Consider the following 27,605-nt stretch of genomic DNA (forward strand, 5'->3'; position numbering starts at 1 on the left):
CAAAACGCGCTCGTAGCAAAAGCGAAACCATCAGTACGAACATACATCCAGACGCTCATACGTGCAGAGGCACCGTCAGTCGTCGCGAACCCGTGCGATCGCTAGCTTGAGGCTTCTTTCTGTTATGCTCCGTTTGGTTATACAGGCAGTCTACTCTAACGAGATATTTCACATAGTTTGCACTCAGCGAGTGACTACCTTTCACGCAAGAAGCCGGTTCAGGGGTCCCCAACGCGGTGACAGCGTGAAGCGGGTGCTCGGTTTTCTGCAAAGAGACAGCGACTGTACACTATCTTTTGCTTTCAGTTCGTCGAAAATGATTATTTTGACAGTAAAGAACACAGTTCATTTCGAAAGTACTGACAGAAATCCCTGGAGGGCTTCCGCGAGGTGTTTTTGTAGAGCGCCGACAGCAAAACCTATGGGGAGCGCGCCGGCGGTATGCTGCCTAGCACGCAATCGAGGCGCGTCCGATAGAGGGCGACTCCGTAACTCCTCGAGGCCAATACACGCAGCGCACCCGGCGCACCATGCGGCGCACCGTGCAATCAGCTTCGGCGGCACTCATGTTGAAACGTGTCCTTCGCGATCGTGCTGTGCATCGGCGACTGCGAAGACGCCGTTGGCGTCGTCGCGTCGTTTTGCGTTGGCAGCAGCTCGGCTGTCATCGTTTCGCATTTTGTGTAGCGTGCCAGCTTTTCTGTACGGTTCACTGGCTGTTATCTGGCATGAAGTAACTGTGCTCATGCCATTTGCCGCATATTTTTCATCAGTGATTCGTGAAACAAGCTCTACTGTGTGTTTTCGCCGACGGTCCGTTACAACAATGGCCTGATTGCTCGCCACCTTCGTTGCAGCTAGCAAGCAGCTATTCGGATAACCTACTTCTTTCGGTAAGTGAAATTAAGTGTGCCTGACTTTTCGTCATTACTGCTAGAACTTTTGACAGTTCTTTGCTGGTGGTTGAATCTTTGTCGAACGCGAAACTATATAGACGTCAGACTCTGCCCAGGCGGCGCTGCGAAAAACACCGCCACCAGCGCCCTCATCGTAGCCCTCGCCCTAATTGGGTAGTGCAAAGAGAGCCGCCCGCAAGCGAATGTGCATAGGCCGCAATATAACCCTCCTCTTTCGTTGGTGTCGAAGCGCGGTGTCCTGAAAATCAAGGACCTGGAAAGCTTCTTCCGCCAATCCACGCTTCAGAAACAAAGGAAGCTGATCAAAGCGAACTGCGAGTACGATGCAAAATAAGTTTTAGTTATCCCCGCGAGCCGCAACTCGCAAGTACAAGCGAGCATCACACGACACCGAGTTCGAGGCAAGCCCTCCGACATCCGTTCTCTAGAGCCTAAATGCGTTAAAATCGGGTATATACGTATGTCACAGCGATAAAGTACCTACATACACGATCAATTTACTTAGCTATGCATCTTACGATCAGTGGTACAAAACTCGGTTCATCAGGGGCGAATGGCCCCGGCGATTTTCGCCGTTTCAGTTGCATTCTCCCTTAATTCATCTCTCGCTTCCTGTGCATTGGAGTGTTTTATTACGCATCCTCAAATGGTCTCTTGATGGTCGTCTTCCGTTTGTATGTACTGCAAATGGGGATACGTGCGTGTCCACTTTCGCGGGGTACAACCAAAGGCAAAACCGTGGCCTCCGAGATAGCTACGGCAACCGCGGAGGACACGGGCGAAACGAACCTGAAGGGTGTCACGACCAACATTCTGCGATTTACTTCTATGACGCACGTGGTGTTAAGTCAAAGTTTATTTTCCATTCTGTTGTACAGAAAGAAAGGACTGTGAAAAAAAGCTGTGTTAGACAGCTTGACTAGTTCACAGCCCCACAGAAAAAAGAAAGCAGAAAATAAAGTAAAAAGTTAGCTAGTTAGAACAAGAACTCTGAGCCTTCAAAACGTACATACGTCTGCGATGCTGTGTTGTGACGACCAACTCGTCGCGGTGTGCGTATCACGCGTCTCCAGTCTGCCTCTAGCTGCTCACTTCGTGTTACACGACAAGCACCGCGGTCAGAGCCTCTGCTGGGCTTCATAGTCAAGGTTACCACGGTTTTGCATCAGGGCTACGCAAAACAACAGCACAGCCACACATTCATGCCACCGGCTGTGGAGAACGCGGGTACTTCGCTTACCCAACACGCTCGCAACGGCCCGTATCCAGCGCTCTCGCCTTTCTTCTTCGTACGACAACTATGGAAATCGGTAAAACTGAACGCTGTTATTCAGTCTTTTACGTCCGTGGCAATTCACAACGCAACAGTGCGTCTTTTGCGGAGTTTCTTCGTAGCGTGCGGAGGGCTCTCGTCTGCTGCTGTTTTCGCCGTCGTTCAGGCGAATTATACAGCAAGCACTTCACGACGGTTCGGTGTCGCGTCCGACTAGCGGAGAGCAATTCACAGCTCTCGTTCTGAGTGCTAAATGCGCAAACACACGCGATATTAAGCTCAATCGTTGTTTCGCACTCGCTAGTTGCACCTGGTCCCATAGCAAACTATGCGAGAGAGTCGGTCTATGCACTACTCAATACTTCTCCGACAGGTGGCGCCACACATCTTGGAAACTCCAGAGTCTGACGTCTATACGGAGGACGCGCCGTTGCGAATCGGAAGCCAGACTTACTCGCCCTATTCCAGGTCGGTCATCTTGTTCTTCTGCGGGTTACAGCTCGTGTGTGGGTGGGTGTATGCGTGCGAGCGAGTGTTTGCTTGCTTGCTTGCTTGCTTTCTTACAACCATGCCGGCCTGTCGCTGACAAATAGTGCAACGATTCTACAACAGGTGCCTCGCTTTGTGAGTAGTTATGATTGTCGTTAATAAATACATGACAGCATTTGTGCACATCTGTAATTGGAAATCTGTCTTTAGAATGACTTGATGCTCAATTATTTGTTGTAAATTATACCTAGCTTACTTGCTTCTTCTTGTATGCAGCTTTTCTTCACCGCTGTTTGTACAAGACATGAGGCCCGAGACCACGCCAGCTTGTGTGAAAGCCAGCGCAGTTTCTTTGACGGGACCTGGAGTGCATTCATGCAGAACTTGAATTTATGTTGCTGCTGCGTCAATCAGCTTCACCTTGTGCGGGCACCTTCTGTCGTATTTTGTGCCACATTTGGTGCGCTTTATTCATTAATAAAGCCGCTTTTACAAGATCATTGGATAATTTATTGTTTCTGATAAGCATGATTATTTGTGCGCCATACACTAAACGTCATTTATGAAGTACGTGTTCATCCTTTGCATGTTCAGATTTATTATTTGTTCAGTAGTAAACCGATGTGAATTCTACATGGAAATTGGATATAAGTGGTGTGTAGAAGAAAAGTAAGGACACAAAGAAGCGCTTGTTTGTGTCCTTACTTTTATTGTCTGCGTCTCGATTTTTGAGCTGTATTTACAATGAGCCCATTGGTGCCCCGCTGGATATATAGTGAGGCTTTTGGTCATTATCACGTCCAGAGCTGTACTTTCTGTGGATTTTTGGGCACCTTCAGGATATGATATCCTGAAGGTGCTAAAAATACACAGAAAGTCCAGAATAACAGAGAGCTGAGCTAGTTGGTAAGTATTCATTCTAAAAAGACAGGGCGTGCAAACAAGGACACAAGAAAGAAGTCAGGACACCACAAACGCCGACTAACAACTGAAGAGACGCACAACGGCTGAAAAGAAAGAAGGCACGAAAACTTATCTGCGCATGCCCATGCAACAGGCGAACCTATCAATCCGGCACGCGTGGCGGTCTACGTTGAAGATAACTGTTAAGGCATTTAACTGTTAAGTCCAGCTCTGCACGTGATAATGACCAAAAGCCTCACTGCGTCCAGCATATGGGTCATTCCACGGACGTTTTCTGGACGTCGGGTAAGATTTTTACTGAATTTGCATACGTCCAAGCTCGTCCGAATATCCGGTTTTGACGCCCGGTGGGATTAACTCCGGATGTTCAATTCCTTTGCGCCATATAGTCCTGCGGACGTCCCGTTGAACGTCCCACGGTATTTGTCGTGCATCCGCCGGATGTACGTAATGTCCAGTAAAGTGGTCCGATAGACGTCCCAAAGTTATTGGTTGCCCATTGGGACGCTCCTTTCGCAAACGCAGCCGATGCAGCGAGCGAAGCGAAGAACCCCACCGGCCGCCCCTCCTTACCTCGAGATAAGCGCACGAAAGCGACGACGCCCTGTAGAGCCAACAGCAATGGCGTTCGCAGATGCGGGGCGACGATCTTTAAAGCGCGCAACACGCGCGCACGTCGCGCCATCTACGTGGCCACTAAGAAAGCATGCTGAATTACATGGTGTATATAAATCGCTCACCGTTAGCAGGTTTAAAGGCGGTGCTATTCATGGCATAACCGTCTAACCGCGCGTTGTGAAACGAGAGGTCACCCGTTCGATTCCGCGCGTCGGAAAGTTTTTCTGAATTATTTTTCTTTGTGGCTTATATAAATATATATATATATATATATATATATATATATATATATATATATATATATATATATATATATATATGCACACACTTATACGGTGCCTGACGGCGGCGACGGGGACGGCAAAAATCAGCCGAGACTGTCTATATAATTACTATCGCAATAAAAGTAATTACAGTATGTGTTTCAAAAGCTAGTTTCAATTCCTACTGTACTGACGTCACAACACGGTATGAGCTTTTCGTCACGCGCTCACACAATATGTAGTGACCTTTCCACAGCTGCTCCACACCGGGGCTCCATTGGTGATGCACATGCGGCCATTTTAAATGTTTTGGTGATGCACAAGCGGCCATCTTGTAAATTTTGGTACCTGATGTCATCACAACTAGCCAGACTGTTGCGTGAAGTCACCAGAATTAGTACTCTAGCCTGACGTCAAGCTAGTGTCGATGTCGGTAGGTGCGCCCCTGAAAAAGTGACTTTAATATCAAAATAAAATATCTTATCAGCATTTGCTGAGCTTCACACTTGCTCAGTGCCGTCTCTGTGTACAGCAGATTTGTACGGCAGAGTAGGCTCGTCTTCGAAAAATGGTGTCGGTACCCGTTTAACGCGAACGCTCCGCAGCGTGGCCTGAACTGGTTTGACTGATGCCAACCGCGAAGTGCTGTGTGCTGCTGCCAAGATAATACTTCGGTAGGCTTGGACAGTGTGTCAGCATGCATTGGTAACATCTCGGCAACAGAACCCAAAGCTACGTGGCGTTGACGTCAATGAAACCGTTTCAGGACACGCTGCGGAGCGTTCGGATTAAGCTTGCTGACGACTGTACATAGCCTCTGCCTACGAGTGAAGTGCAAAAACGCACGCTTTATCTAAAATCGTTGAAACTTGGCTTTGCAGCTATGACTTCATTGGAAGAAAAGGCACACACAAACGGGACACGAATAAGCGACTGCTGTGCAGGCGCTGATTGCCAGCACTTCTGTTGATTTTTGCAAGCATATATATATATATATATATATATATATATATATATATATATATATATATATATATATATAGAGAGAGAGAGAGAGAGAGAGAGAGACAGAGAGAGAGAGAGAACTATGACTGTGCAACACTCATCGGCAGCAATAATTATTTCCTTAAGGAATGAAGTGTCGAGACAAGAAAATTTCTATTCTTGGTGTCTGCGCCGTTGATGCCTCATCGCAATGCTCGAAACACGGAAGTCAATGGCGAGGTTTGCGTTTACTTTCAACTTTTTATATATGGCGCACACCCGGTACAGATGAACAGCTAGAAATGGGGTGGAATTGACACGATATTTTTAAGGAAAAGCGGGAGGTTTTCTTTAAGAAAAAAAAAAAGAAAACTTCATGTGGTTTACGTAACGAATATTTGACATGGAGGAAATTGTGTTTATTATTTACAAAAAAATATCATAAAAAATTTAAAGAATAAATGCATCTGGTATGATTCAACATATCATTCAACATACACATGATGACGCTATCAAATCCTACACTTAAGTTTTTACTTACCAGGACCTGGTTACACGACGCCTCCGTGTGACAGTTGCGGTGAAATTGTATTTATAAACCTTTTTTTTATCCCGTCAACTATATTACCACTGCCCTTAGATTTAGGAGCCCGTTGAAGAACCCCAGGTGGTCGAAATTTCCAGAGCCTTCCGCTATGGAATGCCTCATGGTCATACTGCTGCGACCTGTTGGCCGCATTTAAATAGCGTGCCCATCACCGTGCATATTGCAGACTGCGCCGCTCGGCGACCGCCGTGGCACGAGCACCTGGCCGGACTCGGCTCGTATGCGCCACGCGCTATACCTGGCGACAACTTTCTGTGGCAGCACAGCCAAGGCTACGCAACCGAACCACGCACTTTTTTACTCCGCTTCTGTATGTAGTCCGCGAACGCTAGGTTTTGTAGAATACGTAGCATAAAAGAAAACATAAAAAGAAAAGAAATAGGTATTACGTTGAAGATTGCTTGCGTTGAGAGTAAGAATGATAATCCCGTAAAGGATTTGCGATTTTTTCTCTTTCGAGTTTTCAGGTTTTCTGATGTCCGTGTCACGTTTTCCGTCCCCACTAAACAACGATGGCGTCGCTCGGCTGCAACAGGTGCACATCGAAGCTTGCAAGTGAGCGTAAGCGCGTGTTCGTTAGGTGATCTGTGTTCATCGACCAGAAAGAAACGAAGACAGCGGTGCGTTGTGAATTATTTTGTTGATTTGCCCATACTATCACCGAGAAAGAAGTGTGCAAGTGATACCACTATCGCAAGTGGGTCTCTCATCGCGATAGCTTCCTTGACGTTGACGACGGCGACCTGCAAGTCTTCAGCAAGAAGAGCCGCTTGAAAGCAAAACTGCGATTGGAAACAGTACGTAAAATAAGTGGCCCATTTCATAAAATGCATTGCATACATGGTCGGTATTTCGGTTGCCTACTATTACTGGCACGGTGTTAGATTGTGTCTAACACCGTGCCCGTCGGCGTCTACGGCGGGAGGCGTTTTGGCGTTTTGAATGAGAGCGATTTACGGTGACAAAATCACCCATGCACAGCTTTGCCTCGGCAACGGACGCGTTCATGAATATTATGCGACTGACAGCGTGATTTTCAATTTCCAAAAAAAAAAAAGCATTCTTGACCACGGGAGTAAGGAACGCGTTTCACCCGTTTGTATAATCGCACACATGAGACGCCCGCTCCTGACTGGTCATGGCCAAGATATCTGCTGCCTTTCGATGCCTTCGTGTCCCCTGACAAAATAGCGTGAGCGTCTCCAGAAAGTTATAGCGTCTCCAAATGTAGGAAAACGACGATGTCGACCAGGGGCGTAGCCACGTTAGGGCACACCGGGCCCGTGCCCCCCCCCCCCCCCCGAAATTTTTTTTTGCCATAGCATACAGAGCAGAAAATGACACTCAACCACATCTGCCTGCTCGTGTCCACTACAGATCAAGGAGGTGCCCCCCCGAAAAAAATTTCTGCCTACGCCCCTGATGTCGACCCTGTGTGCACCGAAATTCAGAAAATGGCTTGTTACCTTTGCGTAAGATTTCCAATTGCGCAGTTACTGCTGGGCCGTGGCTTTTCTATTTTCTTTGAAAAGTAAAACCGACCGCTTTAATAAAGCTGTTTCCTGCGTTCCTTCGCAATACAATATATTCTATCGCTTTCCCAAAAAATAAATGTAAACAATACTAAATGGTGCTCGCTTTGCACGTGGACTTGAACCGCTAGCACATTGGCGTTACATAATTTGGTTTGCAGAAGAGCTCAGTAACGATTCCAGCAACAATTGGTAGATTTGGACTATATCTGTGAATAAACTATCTGCGTAAATTCCCAAATAACATCATGAGCCATGAATACTCGTATGGGAACGCACATGTTGTATGCGCTCGCGAAACCAAAACCGAAATCACCCGCGAACGGACTACTTGGCGTAGTAACACATGTGCAGAAGCTCCGCCCACGTAGCTTTGACTGTGCTGCCACAGAAAGTTGTCGCCAGGTATAGGTGCTTCTCGCGAAGAGATAGAAGGGAGCTGAACAAAGTCAATAAAAAAGGAAAAAAATTCACAGCATATCCACGGGTGAATGATGAAGAGCTTGGGCGAAGCTCCTGAAGCAATCATGGTTACACCGTAAAATCTTCAGTGGTTTCGCCCAGCAGTAATCAAAGCGATAGCCCAGTGCATCATCAAAGACGTGACAAACACTGTATATATTGATACAAGAAATTTTCTTATCCGTAAGTGGTAGCTAGACGTGGCTTCCGTTCCCCCTTCATTATAACAGCTTTATGGTCGGTGAAGTGATGGATCGGTGATGGGTCGTTGTGGGATGTTTGCAAAGACGAAGTAGTGGGCAGTTTGCAAAGGTGGCTACCATTCCTCCTTGATTATAACGGTTTTATGGTCGGTGAAGTAATGGATCGGTGATGGATCGTAGCGGGATGTTTGCAAAGACGAAGTAGCGGGCAGTTTGCAAAGGTGGTTACGCCGGACAACGGAGACGTGACAAGGTTAGACTAACAGGAGCTTCGCCCCTAAAAGACGTTGGGTTACACTTTAACGTCATTATTCTAATTTCTAGTCAGGAGTAGTAGTCTGGTCTGAACGTGCAAATAATTATTGCTCTCTTTCTTAGATATGTTAGCGTTTCTTTTGTGTTTAATGATTAGTTATTACTAATCATATTTAAAACTTCATATAAACAATTCTTGGCCAATCCCGCAGTGTGGGTATGAGCCATATGTAGGGGCACAACACAAAAACATCAACGACAACAACAACGACGGCGTGAAGAAACGAAAATAAAACCAGCTTACGGACGCGTATACAGGAAGATAAGACGACAGACACTCGCTGGAACGAGCAACAGCTATAATTGTGTTATGTGTGATTGCGTTACGTGTGGTATGTGATGGTTTCATTAAACTTGTTGCTAGTTCTAGCGAGTGTCTTTCGCCTTCTCTTCCTGTGTACGCGTCTGTAAGCTGGTTTTTTCGTGTCTTCAAGTATATAACAACAGGTCCAGCAACAGATTCTCCAGCAACGGCATCTTTGGAGTTCCGGTGGCTCGCACTTCGAAGACAACAGTCATTTCAAACTGTGGGCACAGGTTCGCCCTTCGTAAATACGTTTGATTTATTCAGCATCGCTACAGTATCATGGTGTTGGCACGCAAAGCCCCGGAAATTATAAAGACAAAATATTTCCGCGTGCGATCGATTCTTTATTTCTATGTGACCACACTTCACTCACAAAAACAGTTCACTCGGTTTACCACACCGCTCGGACCAGGCCACGCTGGAATGTATGGGAACCGTCACGATTGTTCTGTAATGTTCTGGTAAAGTTTCGCACACGATGCGAGTAGTCGAGTTTACTGTGGAACTAACGGGAGCACCAACGACAACGCTGGAATTTTCGATCACACGTGTATAAAAGACGACGTGCGTCACCGGCGATCAGATTACCGACGACCGTGCTCTCCGATATCGTTGTTCCCCGAGTGTTGCTTGCTTATATTGTCAGTGTTCTTCCTGCTGGGCAAAACTTCGCCCTATAAATAATAATCATTATTTGTGGCGTCTTACGCGCCAAAACCATGATATGCTTACGAGGTAATAGTGGTCTAGTGGTTATGGCGCTCGGCTGCTGATCCAAAGGTCACGGGATTGAATCCCGGCCGCGGCGGCTGCATTTTAGATGGAGACTAAAATATTTGAGGCCCGTGTACTTAGATTTAGATGCACGTCAAAGAACCCCGGGTGGTCTAAATTTCCGGAGCCCTCCACTACGGCGTCCCTCATTATCATATCGTGGTTTTGGGACGTTAAACCCCAGATATATGATTACGAGGTATGCTGTAGGGGAGGGCTCCGGGAATTTCAACCGCATGGTGTTTCTTAACGTGCACTGACATCGCACAGTACATGGGCCTCTCTCATTTCGCCTCTATCGAAATGCGATCACCGCGGCCGGGATGGAACCCGCGGCTTCGCCCAATAAATAACTTACCCTTAACGACGTTACAATATTGAAATCACAGACGTCTGAATGTTACTCTCAGCTCGACGTCGGAAGACAAAATTACGGTTGAATATTCCACTAATTCCATTCTCTTCGGGATCGGTTAGTCCACTGTGTATGAGTTTTTAAAAATCGAACAAAAAATTGATCTCCTGATTTTTTTGTCAGTTTACTCTTGTTCACTCGGTATTCATTACGGTTGAATTGATTTCCCGTGTATTCTGTTGTTCGAATGTTTATGATCTCCCATCTTAATAACTGTTTTCATATTTTTTCTCATACATCCTAACTGCTGTCTCTTCTAGCATTGCAGCTTCTATGCTTTCTCTTTATTTATTTTTGTTTTAGGGGCGAAGCTCCTTATGCCGTGGGTCTGTCATCCTCCGCTTGTTTGTAGCGTTGTAGTAGCCACTTCTAGTTCGCGAGAAGCGCGCGCTCTGGTATGCAGTAGAAGAAGAAGACGTTGACGAGCGAGACTCTCGTGCGTGTTCGCCTGTGTGGCATTCTTTCTTCTTTACTGCGCGCGTTCTGGTATGCAGTAGAAGAAGAAGACGACGTTGACGAGTGACACTCTCGTTTTTGCGTGTTCGCCTGTGTGGCGTTCTTTCTTCTTTACTACGTCTCGTGTTTTCAACGACACCCGAAGACAACATTTCAGAAGTAACGCGCCATGAGGCTCCCTCTTGGCACGCTTTCTCTTTAGCTCGGAGTCGCCAAATGGAAGACAAGGCTACGGAACGGAGGGCACGGAAGGCGGCGGCAGCGCGCGCTCGCAGACAGAATCCTGAGGTGAGAGCCCGCGAGGCCGAAGCTGCACGTCGACGCCGCGAAGCAGATTCCGCCGTTCGAGCCCGCGAAGCCGAAGCTGCTCGACAAGCTGCACGGCTGCGGCGCGAAGACCCCGCCGTTCGAGCCCGCGAGGCCGAACCTGCACGGCTGCGGCGTGAATCGGATCTTCAAAATGTGAAGGACCGTGAAGCGGCGAGAAAGCGCGCGTACCGGCAAGCAGAGCCCGAGGCTGTGCGAGCACGTGAAGTGGCTGCAAAACGCATCAGGCGGGCTCTGCCCGAAGGCGCCGACGTGCGCTTCCAGCGGGACTTCCTTGATAACAGGTTCGGCCATAGTTGCGGTGTGTGCAACAGATTGTAGTTCTCAAACAATCTAGTCACAATATCTTCCATCAAGAACGACCACGCTCGCGCCAATGCCATCGCCGTGCTGCAGCGCGAGTTCGCTTCGCCCCACTCATCATCATTCACCACGTGGATATGCTGTGATTTTTTTGGTTTGTCTGTTCCTGCGGCCAGCTAATGTTTTGTGAGCTACTCGCTATCATTCGATTCTTGGCGCGTCTACCTCTGTGGGTACCGTTGATGTTGATGATTATGGGGTTGATGATCAACCCCATAATCAGACGAAAAAGAAACAAAACAAAACAAGGAAAATACAGAAGGTACCGTGCACTCAGGCGTCTGCCTCATTTTTGGCAGATCCCCCCGTGTGGTTAGGTGCCAATCTTCCCAAGACCACCATCATCATTCTCATCATGCACTCAGGAGCCATAAAGAAACATGCCTTGAAAATAATAAGTAAACAAGTCAGCTTTTATCTTCGGAGATGACGCGCCGGATTGGTGAAGGGGCTCTTGGTACACTCTTAAATTTTTCCCGTACAACCTGCACTAAATTTGTGAAAGCCGCGCAAAAACAAAAAAAAAACGCATGTTTTGTTTACTTGCCAAGGATTTATCGGCAACTCAGATAAGGGTGGTGCACTGTGACATTGACAGGCGCTAATAATGAAGACGATAGACACAACCCTCATGAAAATGGTGATGTCCTGGAAGTGTACTGTATGGTTCCCCGAGGCAGCATGAGGACACAACCTGTATGTCTCCCAGATGTCGCGATTTGGCCGCTTACTTTCTGTGTCCCCCAAGTGTCCGCCCTGTATGTGTCCCATTAGTGACCGTCCTGTATGTATCCGATATGTAACCGTCCTTTATGTCTCCCAGATGTCACGATTTGGCCGCTTACTTTCTGTGTCCCCCAAGTGTCCGTCCTGTATGTGTCCTATAAGTAGCCACCCTTGACGCAGACCAGAAATTAGGCCATTGCATTGCCTGTATGATGCAGCATATTACGGCTGCTAGAATTTGGATGTACATGCATACAAAACTCTGCAATATTACTCATTTATTATCATTTACACTGTACAGTTTAGAGCACTTCATAGGCAATATTCAAACTGGCAATGTACATATGTCGGCGGTTGAAGAAAAATAAGATTAACAGATCAGCCCCATAACTCCTGAACACATCATTAACTCATCATTAACACATCATTAAAAGTTTTAACTTGTTCTGCATCTTTTTTGATAATGAAGAGTACATTCATTTCTCGAAAACGCAAAAACAAATGTTTTAAGACACTCATCATGACAGCAATTTATGACCAAGAGGCACTTTCCAAGGCATTATAAACACTTACTTAGATAAGCTTTGCACACCTAAGTGTTGGGCTTCATGGGTTAATTACAAATGTATGAAACCTTCTAGAGTGGAAGAAGTGGAACAATCATAACTTTACAACAAACTCAGAATAAATACACAAAAGAAATACTGCAATAAATGAGGAATGTGACAAACGTCAGTGCGCTACCCAGAGCTGCTCACAATAAATGCGTGCTAAAATAATTAAATGCTGCAATAAATTAGGAATGTGGCAAACACATCAGTGCACTACCAGAGATGCGTGGTTGGCACCAAAATGCCATACTTAGCATGCATAAATTGAAGCAAGAAACTATAGCCCACACAAAAGCAGTACACTGTAAGTCACCATTGACTGCTGAACCGAAGGTCACGCAATCAAATCCCGGCCGTGGTGGCCACAATTTCGATAGAGGAAGAAATGCTTGAGGCCCATCTACTTAGATTTAGGTGCACCTTATAGAACCCAGGTGGTCGAAATTTCAGGAGCCCTCCACTACGACGTCCCTCATAATCATATTGTGGTTAAATCCAAACACTTATTATTATTATACTTCACACAACTAAAGCAAGCAGATAAAACTGTGTAGTTTAAAAAATGTCGCCACCATTCATCTCCCAATGCCGAGACTTACATTTCAATAGTTCAGAATGCCTTCTGTAAGTCACCATTAACAAAGTTAAATATGATTAGGCATCACAGCAGGACATCACATGATTGCACTAAGGAAATAAATTTCTGGAAGACAATGAAATATGTATGATTAGAAAAGCATATTACAACAAAATGTACGGTGAATATTAAAGTGAAAATAAAATAGTGAATTGATGCACCACTGCCTTATCACAAAATTGAAAGTTCAATTTTAAAAATGATAACTGCACATAAGATGTGAATTAAAACATTACACATGAGTCAAGAGAGCCGCTCACTCAATAGATTTTGAAAAGACAAAATACAAAGCTAAGGAAGCAGCATTGACACATTCAGGATTGTGCTTTATGGTTGCATTAAAATTCAGCCCTGGGAAAAACATGAAAACCAACTTTGCAGGTAAGTTAAGTGTCCATGGGGACACAAAGTAAGACATTACTGCTGTCAGCCGCCCAATTAACTAAGATTAAATAATGAAATTTTTAGTGACTACAGCAAGCGGGCATCTTTGTATTGAAAAGTTGGAGGCAGTCGTGTTTCTATACAGTTCCACTTGGAAGAATTCTTCTAGCATGTCTGTGCTGCGAGATATCCCGCGGCAAAGTTTAATTGTGGTTTGCATGATGCAAGGCGGTGAGGATCAGCAAAATATTACTCCCTGGTGTGACGAGCAATCACTGCTTGCTATCACCAGCCGGCAGGAAAAGGGTAACCATTATCATGTTTGCCTATGCCTTCGACCCGCTGTAACATTAAACGTGGCACATCAGGAAGGAGCTTTGTGCCAGTGCTCAAGGTCCTGCATGTGTAATGATGCAAGCCGGAATTAAACTTTGCAGCAAGATATCTGAGCCCAGACATGCTAGAAGAATTCTTCCAAGTGGAATCATGTAGAAATGCACCTGGCTCAAACTTCTTAATACATACATGCCCACTTGCTGCAGTCACTAAAAAAGTTCATTATTAAATCTTAGTTAATTGCACGGCTGACAGCGATAATTATTGTCCCACTTTGTGTCCCCCTGGATAATAACTTATCTGCAAAGGTGGCTTTGACGTGTTTTACAGGGCGGACTTTTTTATAAGAAAAACAAAAAGCTTAATTTTGAACACCCTCTACATGTGAGCTACTTGAACACAGCAAACAGGTGGCTGAAGTGCCCACTCCATTGTTCTCAGTGCAGTTCCCCTTGTACAGGAAACAGAAGCCATGCGCAGCTGCTGTACATCAGCAACGAACTTGTCCATGAGCCAGCATTGATGACAGGCTTGTCCGGCTTTCACACTCGCTTTGTACAAGGAGCACGTATAGGCTGCAATGGAAACAACAAAATAACAATTTAGTGACACATGTGTCTGTTAGCAAAGCTGAATTCCTCATACGTTCTTTTTTAACTTATCTGGAACAATATGTTTTAGATAAGTTTAAAACAAGCAGGACGTACACAAACTAGAGAAGTTACAAGAAAAACTTGTTTGATGCATTCTTGGTGAACACAGTCGCAACCTTATGAAAGAATATGGAATTTCCACATCGCAGATGCGTAAAAGATATGCTTGAATATTGTTCCTGCATAATGCAGGGTGCGCTAGGGTGTGCTTTCGCTACAGTACATTCGTACCCTGAAGCCTAAAATAAAGACAGAAGGAGTAGTCACGAAATGTTTCACAAGAGCGTAACGTACAGTATGTTCCCATCATGCTGGAATGGTGTTCTCAGTTCTGTGTGGGTATAGATGCAGTGCACGGCCACCATATTCAGTGGCACCTGACTCCACTCAGTGAGAAATACATAAAGGGAATGCTGCGAAATAAATGCAATAAAAAGCGTGTTGTGGATGAACTTTTTATGTCGAGGATCTAACCTTACCATTTTAGCTTGCTCACATACTAACGCAAAGGTACAGCTCTTAGGAAAAGATGCCCCCTGTTTGCTGTATGTGTCAACCACGTGTAATTGAAAGTTCTGTGTGCGAGTAATGTCACTGGCTGCTATCGGTAAATTCTGTTCTTGCAGCTAGCCAAACCTGTGTGAGTATGCATTCACACAGGCACATTTGTATTCCTGTAGCTATATTATGATACTTATACGACGTGTTCCTTAAAGGGAATGCAATGCAATATGCATCATATGAATATTTTATTTATTGCACAAAAGCACAATAGCACTGCACATACATGACAGTATGCACATTCATCATGTATCCATTGCAGGTAACATGTAAAATTAAATTATGTCTGCTTGCAAACACAACTAACGTAGCTTTCTTCAGGCTGCTCACATTGGGATGATTATATAATGTCAGAAATTGGTTTCACTGTACTATTGTGTGCTGCTAAATTGCGGTCATTAGTTTCAATGATTCTGGTTGGCTAAAAAAACGATACTCCTCACTAATGCATCACAGGCTGTCTAATGGCCATGTGGCGAAAAAGGTGGAAATCTAAGACTTACAAGGCACCAATCTTGAACCACATGCCATCCCAATAAAGCATGCAGGCTTCTGCAACAATCTCTGGCAACCAGAATCTTGGAAGCTATTGACCACAATTTAGCAAATACACAATAAACATTAGATGAAACTTATTTCTGAAGTTGTATAATTGTTTCAATGCCAACAGCGTGAAAAAACACAGTCTAGATTTGTTGTGTTCTCAGATACAATACACTGTCTAATTTTACATTTTAACAGCAACACATGCATGACTTATGCATGCATACTGTGAAGTATGTATAACATTATTGCGAGTTATGAGCAATAAATAAGATATTCATATGTTGCACATACCACGGATCCTTTTAACATCTGTAGCGCATGACTAGAGAATTTACTTTATCCGATAGGCCGTTAAGCTTTTCATCTATCAGAAAATGTCACTGGAGGTGGTGGTACAAGCTGTTTATAATGTTCGTACCCGTACAAGTAAGTGTTTAGCGAAGTTTTAAAAAACGCCAAGGTGGGGCGAGGCGCATACAAATAACAAAAGCCAAACACGACAGAAACAAGCAGAATAAAAAAGTTGTGCTCGAATGCGTGGACTGATGCTCGAATTAGCGCTTGCACTGTTTAGGTGCAACAATTCTGCCCCAGTTTAACGTACGGCTTAACAGGCGCGGGTGCCAGCCGCATCAGGCAACCTATGTTGCGGGTGAAAACATCGGCCGAATTTGACGAAACGGGCTGTATGAACACCTAAGCGTAAGTTCAAGCTTCGCGAGCCGTACCTAAGACGAAGCAACATGCCATTTCAAGATCACGCACACGCATCAACCCGAGTATCACGGCAGTTTAAAGATACGTGCCAGCGCGGATGCATACACATGCACACGTTTGACCACCCGCAAGGAAGAAAACACATCTCTCTGATAGTAGTCAAAACATTGCTATTATAACGATCCTGAAGCTATTGAAAAGAGTACGCGCAGCATATGGAACTGCCGTGAAAGTGTTCAGTGCACTAAAAAAGTGAACATGAATTACTAACAGGTCCAAGCATACGCGCCTTAGGCACGATCGACGCTTACAGCTAACAAACGCCGTCTTCGCCCATCTACTAAGCCAAAATAGTAGTTTACCGTGAGCGGGACCACCCTTCAACACTACTGCCGACAGAGGAGCGCACAGCCACAACTCTGTTCAAATCCCCCGCCGTATCACAGCCGCGCATGCGCACTCTCCTTTACGCGTCAAACAAAAGAAAAAGCTCGCCCGCGCTTAAAATCACACAAACTTGCCTTGATCCTGGTGAAATGGTAGACACAAACAGGCTCGCTACGTTAATAAAAGCTCATTTATCGTCTACTGGTTAAGAAAAACTTAGTTAACGGCGTTATTATCGCGCTCTCGGTGTTAACCAAGCGCTGACAGCAGCAACGTGGTACATACCTGGTGAGTGCTCCCCGATATGAAGCAGCCAGTCTTCGCTTGAATATAGCGCATCCTCGTAATAAGCAGCACCGGCAGAACACACAGGACGAGCACAACGCGCAAGCACACTTCACACAAGAGAAAAATTCACTCAAACGCGGCCCTTCGCGCCTTCGCGACGCGGCGAGGCGACAAACGCAAAACAAGAAAAAGTGGTACCACGTGGTATCAGCCCCGCAGACGTAAATCGCATTTGCGCATCGCGCTTTCTAACTAAAAACCTGAATTTACGCTTGGAAATATTTAAGAAAAATTATGTAAATATAATATACATAAATAGTTGAGGCGTACAATGTCTTGACCTCGGAAAAAAAAATAAGTCGAAACCTACGGGCGCGAAATTTGAAAAAAATTTTGAATACATGAACAACGATGCTATTAATCGCCCCAAAACGTTCGTGTGTCGTGAATTAATGTTATACAATTAGTGCAGATGTCTACACGCGAGATTTTCATGCAATGATTGATTGCCCTTATGTTAAACTAAAAAAGTATCAAATACAACTAACTTTTATCCAGTGCGACGACAAAGTAAATAAACAAATATATATATATATATATATATATATATATATATATATATATATATATATATATATATATATATATATATATATATATATATATATATATATATAATCAGGTCCATAGCCATGGGGGGTCCCCGCCCCCGTAATTTTGGTGAAGTAGGTGTTTTTCTGAAAACGGCAAGGTTTTCATCAAGTGCCCCCCCCCCCCCCCCGCGAAACAAATTCCTGGCTACGGGCCTGATATATATATACATATATATGTATGTGTGTGTGTGTAAGTTTTTTCCATAGCCAGGAATATTTTCGGGGGGTCTAGGCCCCCCCCTGAAATTTTGTTGCAGGGGGTGTTTATATATATATACCCCCTCCAACCATCAAAATTTCGCCCCCCCCTGAAATATATATATATATATATATATACTTATGTGTGTGTGTGTGTGTGTGTGTGTGTGTGTGTGTGTGTGTGTGTGCGTGTGTGTGTTATATAATGCAAAAATTTTCGGGGTGGGCTTCAGAACCCCCAAACCCCCCTCTGGCTACGGCACTGACAAAAAATGTTTTTGTACTACCACATGCTACCCACTCATGAACTCGGGTGCTCCTGCAGGTAACATATAGTTCGCTGTCAGGTAACATCCTGCCGTAAACATAAAGGACACATCCTACAGGAGACAAGAAGGAATCCTTCGATAGGACGAGAGAGGGTTTCGTAAACATAAAGTAGCGTCCTGCAGGTCACAAAAAGGAAGAGGAACCATAAAGGTCATGTAGGACGTCAATGGGAAACAGAAAGGACATTTCCCGGACATCACCATTTTCATACGGGAAACACATACCAATACTGACATAGAGTCCCGAAAAAAGCATTTTCAGGCAAACAGACCTACGAAAATTCGCGGTGCGACTCCCCGCTCCGTCCCCCCCCCCTCTACATATCAGTCCATCTTGTGGGTATGTGCCTTGTTTTGGGGCAATGACAGGATACCCATAGAGTTTCTTACAGTTGTATTATTGTGAGAAACTGTATGCGGACACCCATGTCCTAAAGTGCACACATTAGTGTTAACAAACGCGAAATGTTTGTAGGGCTTTCGAATATTGAGGCACAGGCGGCATGTCGAAATCACTCTCACTTGTATGCTCAATCACTTCCGTAGGGCACGAATCTCCGCTAGCGGGGAGTCGTGGTGTAGAGGCGAAGACGACGAGGAAAACGTGGGTAAAGGCGCGTTAGTCCGTCGACGCGGGGCATCCTTCAAGGGGGCCAATGCTCAAGTCCAAGCGGCCGTGCTCAGCGGAAAGCTAGGTAGGATTGATTTGTTTTTATACGTGCTGCCGCTCAGTGAGCTACTAGGATAAGTGTAAGTCACCGAGAGGCTCCTCGACTGCTCCTATGGAATCCTAGTCCAGAGGAGCAGTCGCTGTGTCGCTATGTTTACGCAGGCGCGATAAGGACTGGTTGATTCGCTTTTGTCCGAGCAAGATCCTACCATCGTGTTCAAGTAATGGCTGGCGGGTTAAAACGGCGAGTTGGACGTCTGGGTACATCTTTTCAAAATACTGCAGCGCAGTAAACAGACAAGGCGCTCGTCCTGGTCCCAGCGCTAGTCCTTGTTCAGTGCTCGTCCTTGTCGTCTTGTTTCGCCCTTGTCTATTTCTTGCGCTGCAGTATCTCGAGAAAAAAAATTGCTGGCGGGGTCCACGTGAGCGTGTTGCCTGAGAAAAGTTGTATCGACACGGGTAGCAGAAGGCGGAATTAACAACGCAATTCGCTTGACAAGATGTGCGAAAATTCAGTCGGGTCGAGTTTGGTTTCTTGATCTTCTGACTCGACGCGCTCGGGTCGAGCTCAGACTAGCGTAGCTGAAGTTTAACATTCCTGTCGTTCGCATTCTTGCACCTTTGATTCAAGAATGCGGCAACTTGACAGTGTGATGAGTAACGTTCTGGAATACCGGAATGTGCATTTCAACATGAAATCTGCCCGACAGCTATGTGAAGTCATGTGCAGTCATCCTTCTTCTACATGTACCCTTTGTATCGAGGTCAAAAAATGCTTTCAAAAAGCCCTCAACTACGCTTTGCGTTTTAACGGCGTGTTCGCTAGAAAATCAAGATGAAGCTCCGCAGGGCCTTATGGTTCCCATGAATATCAGTTCCGGTGAAAGTTCTTCCAACAGTCTGGAAGCCTCTGTGTGTCATAAGTAACAGAAATAGAAATAGATAACGAAATATCAGCAACCTGGGAGATGCTTTGGGCAGGTGGCCTACTGGAAGTCGCTGGTTTGGCGTGTTTGCTTGAACGTACTGCAGGAAGCTTTCAATCCAGCCCGTTATTAATATTCACTCATTGAAGCATTGCTCGGCGCTGGTGCATTAAACATTTTGCTCCACTGTTTTCAATAGGAGTGCATCAGAAGACTACGCACTACTAAGGGGCGCAGGGGTCATGTGGCAGGATTAGATTAGGGTCGATGTCTAGCGAAGTTTAATACCTTGTTCCCGTTTTGGAACCATGAAGCCTGAGTTCATGGCTCACCAGAGAGTTGTAGCAGGAGATGCACTCGCTCAGCGCCTGGCGAGGACAAGGTCTGGCGGGATTAGGAACAGTCTTCTAATGCGGTAGCGCTCTTTCGCTACGTCTCCGGCAAGAAGCGAGTGTTGGGATGCAACAGAAACAAGGCACAGTCGGCGCAGAAAGAACGCGCTTGCCACAAGACTGGCACCCTGGACTACCACACTACCTCGCGCACCACTAGCACCTGGCTTGCCACATTTACTCGAACACTGCCAGCTAATGTCAGCTAGTGTTAGCCAACTGTAGGCTGTTGTAGTCTAGTTTTGTCTAAATTGTTAAAGTCGTTCAGAGTTCACAATCGTTCGATAACGTCTGACGGTTTTGTCTTATGTGGGTGAAATGGCCGAGTTGGAAATAAGAATGGCGCATTGTTTGGCAAAATTTCCAAGTCAAAAGCTTCTGGTCTAATTTTTCTATTATCCGATATGGGGATAGCCACACGCAATGCACGTGGATCTCACTCTTCTTACAGGACCGATGCAATCTCCATGGCATTGGGATTCCTGTTGGTGGCGGCAGTGGTCACGGCATGCGTGCCCCTGGTGTCATCGGTGATATACGTCCCCTGTGAGTCCGTTTACCTTCATACCTCCACGGGAAACAATAGTACGACAAGCGTACATACCACCATGCATACGACCGGAATTGCTTATCGTAAACAATATCCTCAGAATACATTAATTGTTTATACACCGTGATGGCCCACGTCGCATGGACTTCACGTCCGTAGTGCTTGAGCCCGTTGCTGCACACATTATGACTGACTGTCTATAGATGCGTGAAATTTAAGTGATCTGATGCCAACGTTCTGGAGACCAAGCATAAAGCAAGTGGAAGTGTTAGCATTTCTACTTATTAAAACGTAAATACCTCATTATTGTACAGTCAGTCATGTTATATTTCCTCATAGACCAAATTCAACGGCCCTCTGAATATAGATGCGATAGCTATCTGCTGGCAGCGAGCATTCATAAGAAGGTAAAAAAATGTATTTTGCATTTCTGCCAAAATTTCCACCTCCAACGTCCCGTAAAACACGGTGCTGCCTTCACCAAAGCGATAGTGCTTAGCAATATATTGCATTTACAAGTGATACGAAATACTTTTAGGCAACAAGAATGCCTAATTTACCATTAGCTCAGTGCGGTCTCAATAGTGCACAGAAATGGCAACAGTCGCGTCTCTATAGGAGGACGCCGTGTCGCAAAGGGTCAAGAAAGTAATGAATAACCAGATTCAGTTGCAGTCTTAAAATGCGTTTAGCGTCACGTGGCACAAATGTTCCTGGTGGCAGTACGTTGTCCTGCGTGTAATGCGTGGGTGGCGGTGGCCACCCACGCATTAGTAACTGCATATGGTTCCCTTTTAGACTCGTGTTCAGTAACTCTGCCCCTGCTTTACCTCTTCAGGGAAGCCAATCGGCATAACAGAACCAGCTCTGTACTATGTGCACACTGGCTTAGCCAGGGGGTGGGGATGTAGCCCTCCCTCCCCCCCTTCCCCGAATTTTTTCAATTTTACACACACACACACACACACACACACACACACACACACACACACATATATATATATATATATATATATATATATATATATATATATATATATATATATATATATATATATATATATTATCACACATACAAACACATGCACGAACACGCATAAACTATAGTCGAACCCCCTCCCCCCCTCGAAAAACATTTCTGCCTACGCTACTGCCTGTGCCGCGTCCATGTGTTGCCCCTTTGTCGAATAACTGAATGCGCTCCGCCGAAATGGACATGTCCATTAGATGAACAGCTCCAGAATAACTCCCTCGTTCAGAACTGGTGAACGAATCAGACTACGGGATCGTGTTTAAAAGAACTGTTGGACGATTCAAAGCACACTCAGTGTTACATCTTGTTCTTGATGTTACGCACTGTAACGCTTTTCACAATTGAAGAAACCCGGTTGTTCTTTTAGGATATAACTACCTCTGCAGGGGCGCTAGTTGCTGACTCTCTGCTCTGCTTAACTGCATAGTAAATCTACAAGGAGCGCCTGAATATCCTCACTTTTAAAAATACGCGCAACACAATGTTCATTTCCTTCAATAAAGGATGTGCCTCGCTTTTTCTAGCTTCTAGTTTCGTCCACCTGCTGGGTCCAGGAACGTAAGGAGGGATTCTCTCTGTTGTGGGCCTACGCGTGACGGTTTCGCAGCGAAATCTCGCGTCCGCGTTCTGCGCACATACGATACTTCTGTCGGGAACAACGATGCCTTGTTTTGTAATTAACCTAGCGTTTAAACAGAAAAAAAGTGACTCGCAGGTGGGCATCACCCTGGAAAAGACCATGTTTCCGAGATAAAGTAAAGGCAAGCGCTGGCATCAACTCTGCCACAGGATGGCGAGTTGGGCTATTTGGTAAAAGTACATTATGATTTATTAAGGCCTCAGAGTTTCATACTATGAAACCTAGGGGGCTGGCTATCTGGCGCTAGTGTCTGCGCGGGGCTCAAGGAACACAGCATATAGAGTGGCGCTATAGTGGCGCTGTACAGGCGCTTCAACCACCATTGGATAGACGGGAAGTACAATCGCGCTTAATATGACTTGCAACACGGGAGCGCGTGGACTCACGAGTTCAAAGAAGGCGCACGGCTACATTTTGCCTCAGTTTCTAAAAATAAGGTACATATTCTTCATTGGGATCATCCCCAAGTTAGATAAACAACCTTTAGTTTGGAAATAAGGGATAGTGGAAGCTATAGGCGATGCTAAGGTTTGTGAGGCCACGCGCTCCAGTGTTGCAAGTCGTATTGGCGCGACTGTACAGGCTTCGGATTTGCTTCCGATATATTTCGTTCTTGAGGTTCGCGCTTTAAACAAGATTATATGAAGTTATTCTGAATTTAAATTTCCGTTATTCTTCCGTATGTAACACTTACTGCAGACAGTTTGCGGTTACCCTGAGATTGATGCATGGACAAATTCGACCCCCTGGGTATGCATTGCTCTGCAATGCTGTTCCAGATTGGGCGTCACCAGATAAAGAATTATTTTTAACAACACTTGAAAACACAGACGTGTTTTTCCCTATAAAGCACGCATAATCTATTTATGGAAATAAAAACACTGCATCGAGTGAGAAACACTTGGCGTATCAGGCTGCGTTTGTGGCAAGCAGGTGTTGACAACGGAGCCATGCTATTTCTTGAAACTGCTTCGAAAAAAAAAACGCTATATGAATGTCATGTAGTGTAAGGAGTTTCCTTAACGCATGTAACACTGCGTAACAGAAGCGAAGAATCGCGCCATGCGTCAGAACATGTGAATTGCGGAACGAGTGGTGTTTTTTAAAGCCACACCCATTACAAAGCGCTAAAACATATTTAACTATCATCATTATCAAACGCATCAACAAAGTGAACAGCTGCGTAGGATCGCGTGTTGCCTTAGGGACGCGTAGTGGGCCGTTCGCTGATTCGAAAACGGAATCATTATGGCGTAATGGGCACTTAAGAGCTGTACTTGCCCTAGGCATTCTAGCATACTTTGAAAGGTCAATGTTACGCGCACAGCCGTTCGGGAGGATCACTGCATCGACTTAGAAGAAAAAGAAGATGGTTGTCACCTTCCGCTAATGCAAAAGGGACACTGATAGTTTTTGGTCTGAAGCGCACCGAATACGCGGACACTTTCATTTTCAGCATTTTGGTCACCTCAAATTGAAAATTCATCATCACGTATGCCGGAAAGGCAATGTGAGAGCGTCCACTCCAGAACTGGGGCGACCAAAGAACGCCGAGGCGCTCGACGCGTTTCAATTTCTCTAACTACAGATGGACCCCACTAGTACCGATTTTAAGGCGAGAACCTTTAATGTCTCATACTCGCGGCGGTAGTCCGTTCCCTGGCATGGTGCCAGCTCTGGCCTCTCCCCCTCACACTCTCTCAGCAATCACGTGATCGCACAGCGACGCATAGCAACAGCTGCGCGTTGCTCCTTGCAACGCGCGTTGCTCATCTGTTGTGCAAAGCTCCATCGTCAGACGTCTTGTTGCAGCAGTCGAGTTAGTCGGATGGCTCACAAGCGGCCCGGTGACGATTCCACGGCAAGCGGGTCGGAGAAGCGCCCCAGGAATGTGGATTCCCCCGATACCATGGCCTAGTCAGTGGAATGGCCATAGGCTTCCGCCGAACACACTTCGGAATTTGCAAAAAGTGTCGTTCAATTTTTTGTACCTGCAGGGGAAAACCCGGCGCCAAAAACCCGAAAGCTCCGGCGCCGGCGATCGTACAGAAAAGAAATGTGGCCCTCGAAAATGCGCCGGTCACTTGCGTATGTGTAGGCGCCGTTTTCCAATGACTGATGCTCTCTCGATCGTGGGCTTGCCGGTGATCAGCCGTTTTTGATATTGCAGTACGGTCGTTTATCGAGGTGAGTTGTCATTTCACGTTGCTACATTTCATTGTTGCCTGGATATGAGCGCATGACCGTCGTTGTTCCATGTATCAACTGAAGTGTTCCACGGCTAAGCACGTGGGTGAAGGTCCTATTCCCGGCATGGAGAAATGAAAAAAAAAAGCCGGGTTTGCTCTCTCGTATCGGAGTTTACATCGTTGGGTGCAAACAAATACGTATAATCCCTATTATTGACTACTAAGGATGCCCCCCCCCCCCCTCTACATGACAACTCCCAAGTAGTGGTAAGCATTCATTGAACAGGAAATGTCGAAGACGAAAATCTTGTCCTCGTCAGGTTGCTGCCCTGACGAGGACAAATAATCTAATTGCTTTAAATATTGTATGGCCTCTTTTTTATCATTGTATCAGGTATTTTGTAAATACGTACGTACACGCGTCGCATATGTGTGTTCTTTCTCGTCGTTTCGCGTTTTCTTTTCATCATTTACGGCTTCATAGAAATGTGCAAGGTTGCAATGCCTTCTTGCTTCCCATATTTTCATAGGATAATAAATTACCTTTCACCCGGAGCCCATACGAACAATGATAATGGTTGGCTGTCGAGCGCTAGAGTTGCATAGGCGGTTTCAGTGTTTACCAAGGAGGTTAGAAAAATTGTAGTGGCTTAGCTCGGCTATGCCAGGATATACGTAGCGTGAGCTAAGGTTCAGCTGATTATTCTTGGCTCTCCTGGTTGTTTAGGATTAGCTTGATTATCGTACTTACTGCTGCTTCAATGACACACACACACATGGTATACGCATTATGTGACACATGTATATTTTTTGCTCAACGCCATTTCTCTATTGCCACAAAGACGGCTCGGTGGTCAGTGTAGTAACACGCTGCGGTCTCTATGGCCTCAACGCCCGGCGCAGCGTCAGATGGCCACTGCGCAACGGAGGCGCACAGCTGGGCGCGCGCCGGCGCCAGTATGTCTGCCACGTCTATGACGTCACTCCTCTGGAATGCGCAGATCGACGAGGCGCGTGCGGCGGCGCGGCTCCTGTGCGCGAGCTGTGCGCCATGCGACGTCATTGCTTCTCGCGCATGCGCAGCACGGCTCATGGACTGCCACGCGAAACTGCTCCAGCTCGGCCAGCATAGCTAACTCTACAAAAAAAAATTGTTGGTGTTTACAAACACATGCCGGTTTTGTCCACCGACGTAGCATACCAGTGTTGGCTGGGAAGAAAAAGCCTTGGCGAGTAGCCCCCAGACTTCCAACATTTTTCTCTATGTGTTTAGCAAAATATCTCGAATAGATATTCGTCTGAGCTATACACAAGATTGTAAGGGGTACTCTTGAATTGTATGCGCTTTCCTTTTATCCTAAAATGTACAAAAAACTCTGCTTACTCTGAGACGACTTAAAAACGCGGTTTCCACGTCGGGGATAGGGAATGATAAATGAAGTGACCGGACGTTTCTTGGGGTAGAACGCTTGCTGCTACTATCGCAGTCGCGAAACCATCCACACCAAATCTTTATATGGTAAATATTTTGCTAAAAATACTAAGTACTTCTGTTCGACAGATATCATGGAAGATGCCTGCGACGGCCTGCCACGCACGATCCAGCTTCCGCCTACCGGTCCCGGATCGGCCATCATCATGCGTTCCCACCAGGGGGCGCACTACAAGTCGGGCCTCACGTGCAACTTCATCGTCAAGACGTCAAACGACTACCGCATAGCGGTCGTCTTCGAGACGCTCCAGTTCCCGGGGACCGATGGGAACTGCTCCGACTCTTTGCTGGTGACGTCAACGCTCGTCTTCGTTCAAATCGTTGCACGGTTTTCGTGAAGACGTGCGAATAGGGATTTTCGAGAATGAGTCGGATATGAATCGAAGAGTCCCCGTTGAAAACTTTTCCATTATCCATCGCCATAACCCGCCGTTATGATGGAAGGCTGTTCACCTTAATGGTGGATGATGTAAGGGGTGTGGTTAAAACGAGGTAGGTGTTCTTGTTAGACTCGCTGATTGCGCTGTAACGTTCGCACATCCCTAAAAGAAGTGACTGCTCTCAAGCGTTTCTTTCATGAGTCACCCTATGCTGTCACCATGTGTTAAAATCCAACCGTGGAAGAAAAGCTCTGCGTTTCGAATTGGCGTCCAGATATTTAGTTGTTCAGGAGATCGGTATTAATACGTTTCTCTAATCGTGACGCGAAATCTCCTCCTTTAAACGTAACCCATACATGAGGTATGGGAAAGGCCTTCTTTGAAATGACAACGTTAGCTGACATCTTCTTCAACCTCCGCAGCCCCCACCCGCCCTTGCCTCCGCTCTCACCTTTTTCACTGTCGTGGCCCTTGTTGGACTAACATTCGTGACTGCTGCCCGCTAGCTGATGTGAGTCTGATACTCTTAGCTGAGAACTTAATATGGTCTGAGAACATCGCGAAGATTTCTATTGCGACGGGAAGGCGCTAGGAAAGAATTGCCGTGGCGCCAACTGTTTCAGAAATTTTGCTCTCGGCTTCGCATATCTGATCCAGAGAAGAGTCTTTCAAATAAAGAAAAAAAATTTTGGACGTCATTAAAGGAGCTACAGCGACAGTATTGATGTAAGAATGTGCGGCACTCAAGGCGATAAGGTGTTAAATCATCTGTACTCTGCGTCTACTGAAAAAAAAATTGTGTGAGATTACTGGGTGATTCAAATATACGATCTGTCTAACCATAATCAAATAGGTTAAATACAGTTAACTGGAACGCCACTTAATAAAAGTTTGGAACTTTAACTGATTTCTCTTAAGTATGTTTTGCAGAAGAAAAGATTCGGTATTCGGCAGCGTTTCCTTTGCAACGTATCCGACACGTTCAGCCAATGATTTTGTGAAGATATAGTACGAAATGGTTGTGTGGGCGTACAACAACAACCACAATAATAATAATAATAATAATAATAATAATAAT

At 45.6% G+C, this 27,605-nt stretch overlaps 1 protein-coding gene across 1 annotated transcript in view; it reads left to right on the plus strand.

The window, feature by feature from the left end:
* LOC119401565 (uncharacterized) overlaps window positions 1-27,605 on the plus strand; it is a 77,988-nt gene that overhangs the window by 10,014 nt on the left and 40,369 nt on the right. Inside the window, exons 3-4 of the mRNA XM_037668465.2 lie at window positions 20,695-20,789; window positions 26,217-26,437. Coding sequence (XP_037524393.1) covers window positions 20,695-20,789; window positions 26,217-26,437 — 316 coding nt within the window. The remainder of the gene's footprint in view (window positions 1-20,694; window positions 20,790-26,216; window positions 26,438-27,605) is intronic.

The sequence above is a fragment of the Rhipicephalus sanguineus genome, chromosome 8 (genome assembly GCF_013339695.2).
Source record: "Rhipicephalus sanguineus isolate Rsan-2018 chromosome 8, BIME_Rsan_1.4, whole genome shotgun sequence".
NCBI classification, from domain to species: Eukaryota; Metazoa; Arthropoda; class Arachnida; order Ixodida; family Ixodidae; genus Rhipicephalus; species Rhipicephalus sanguineus.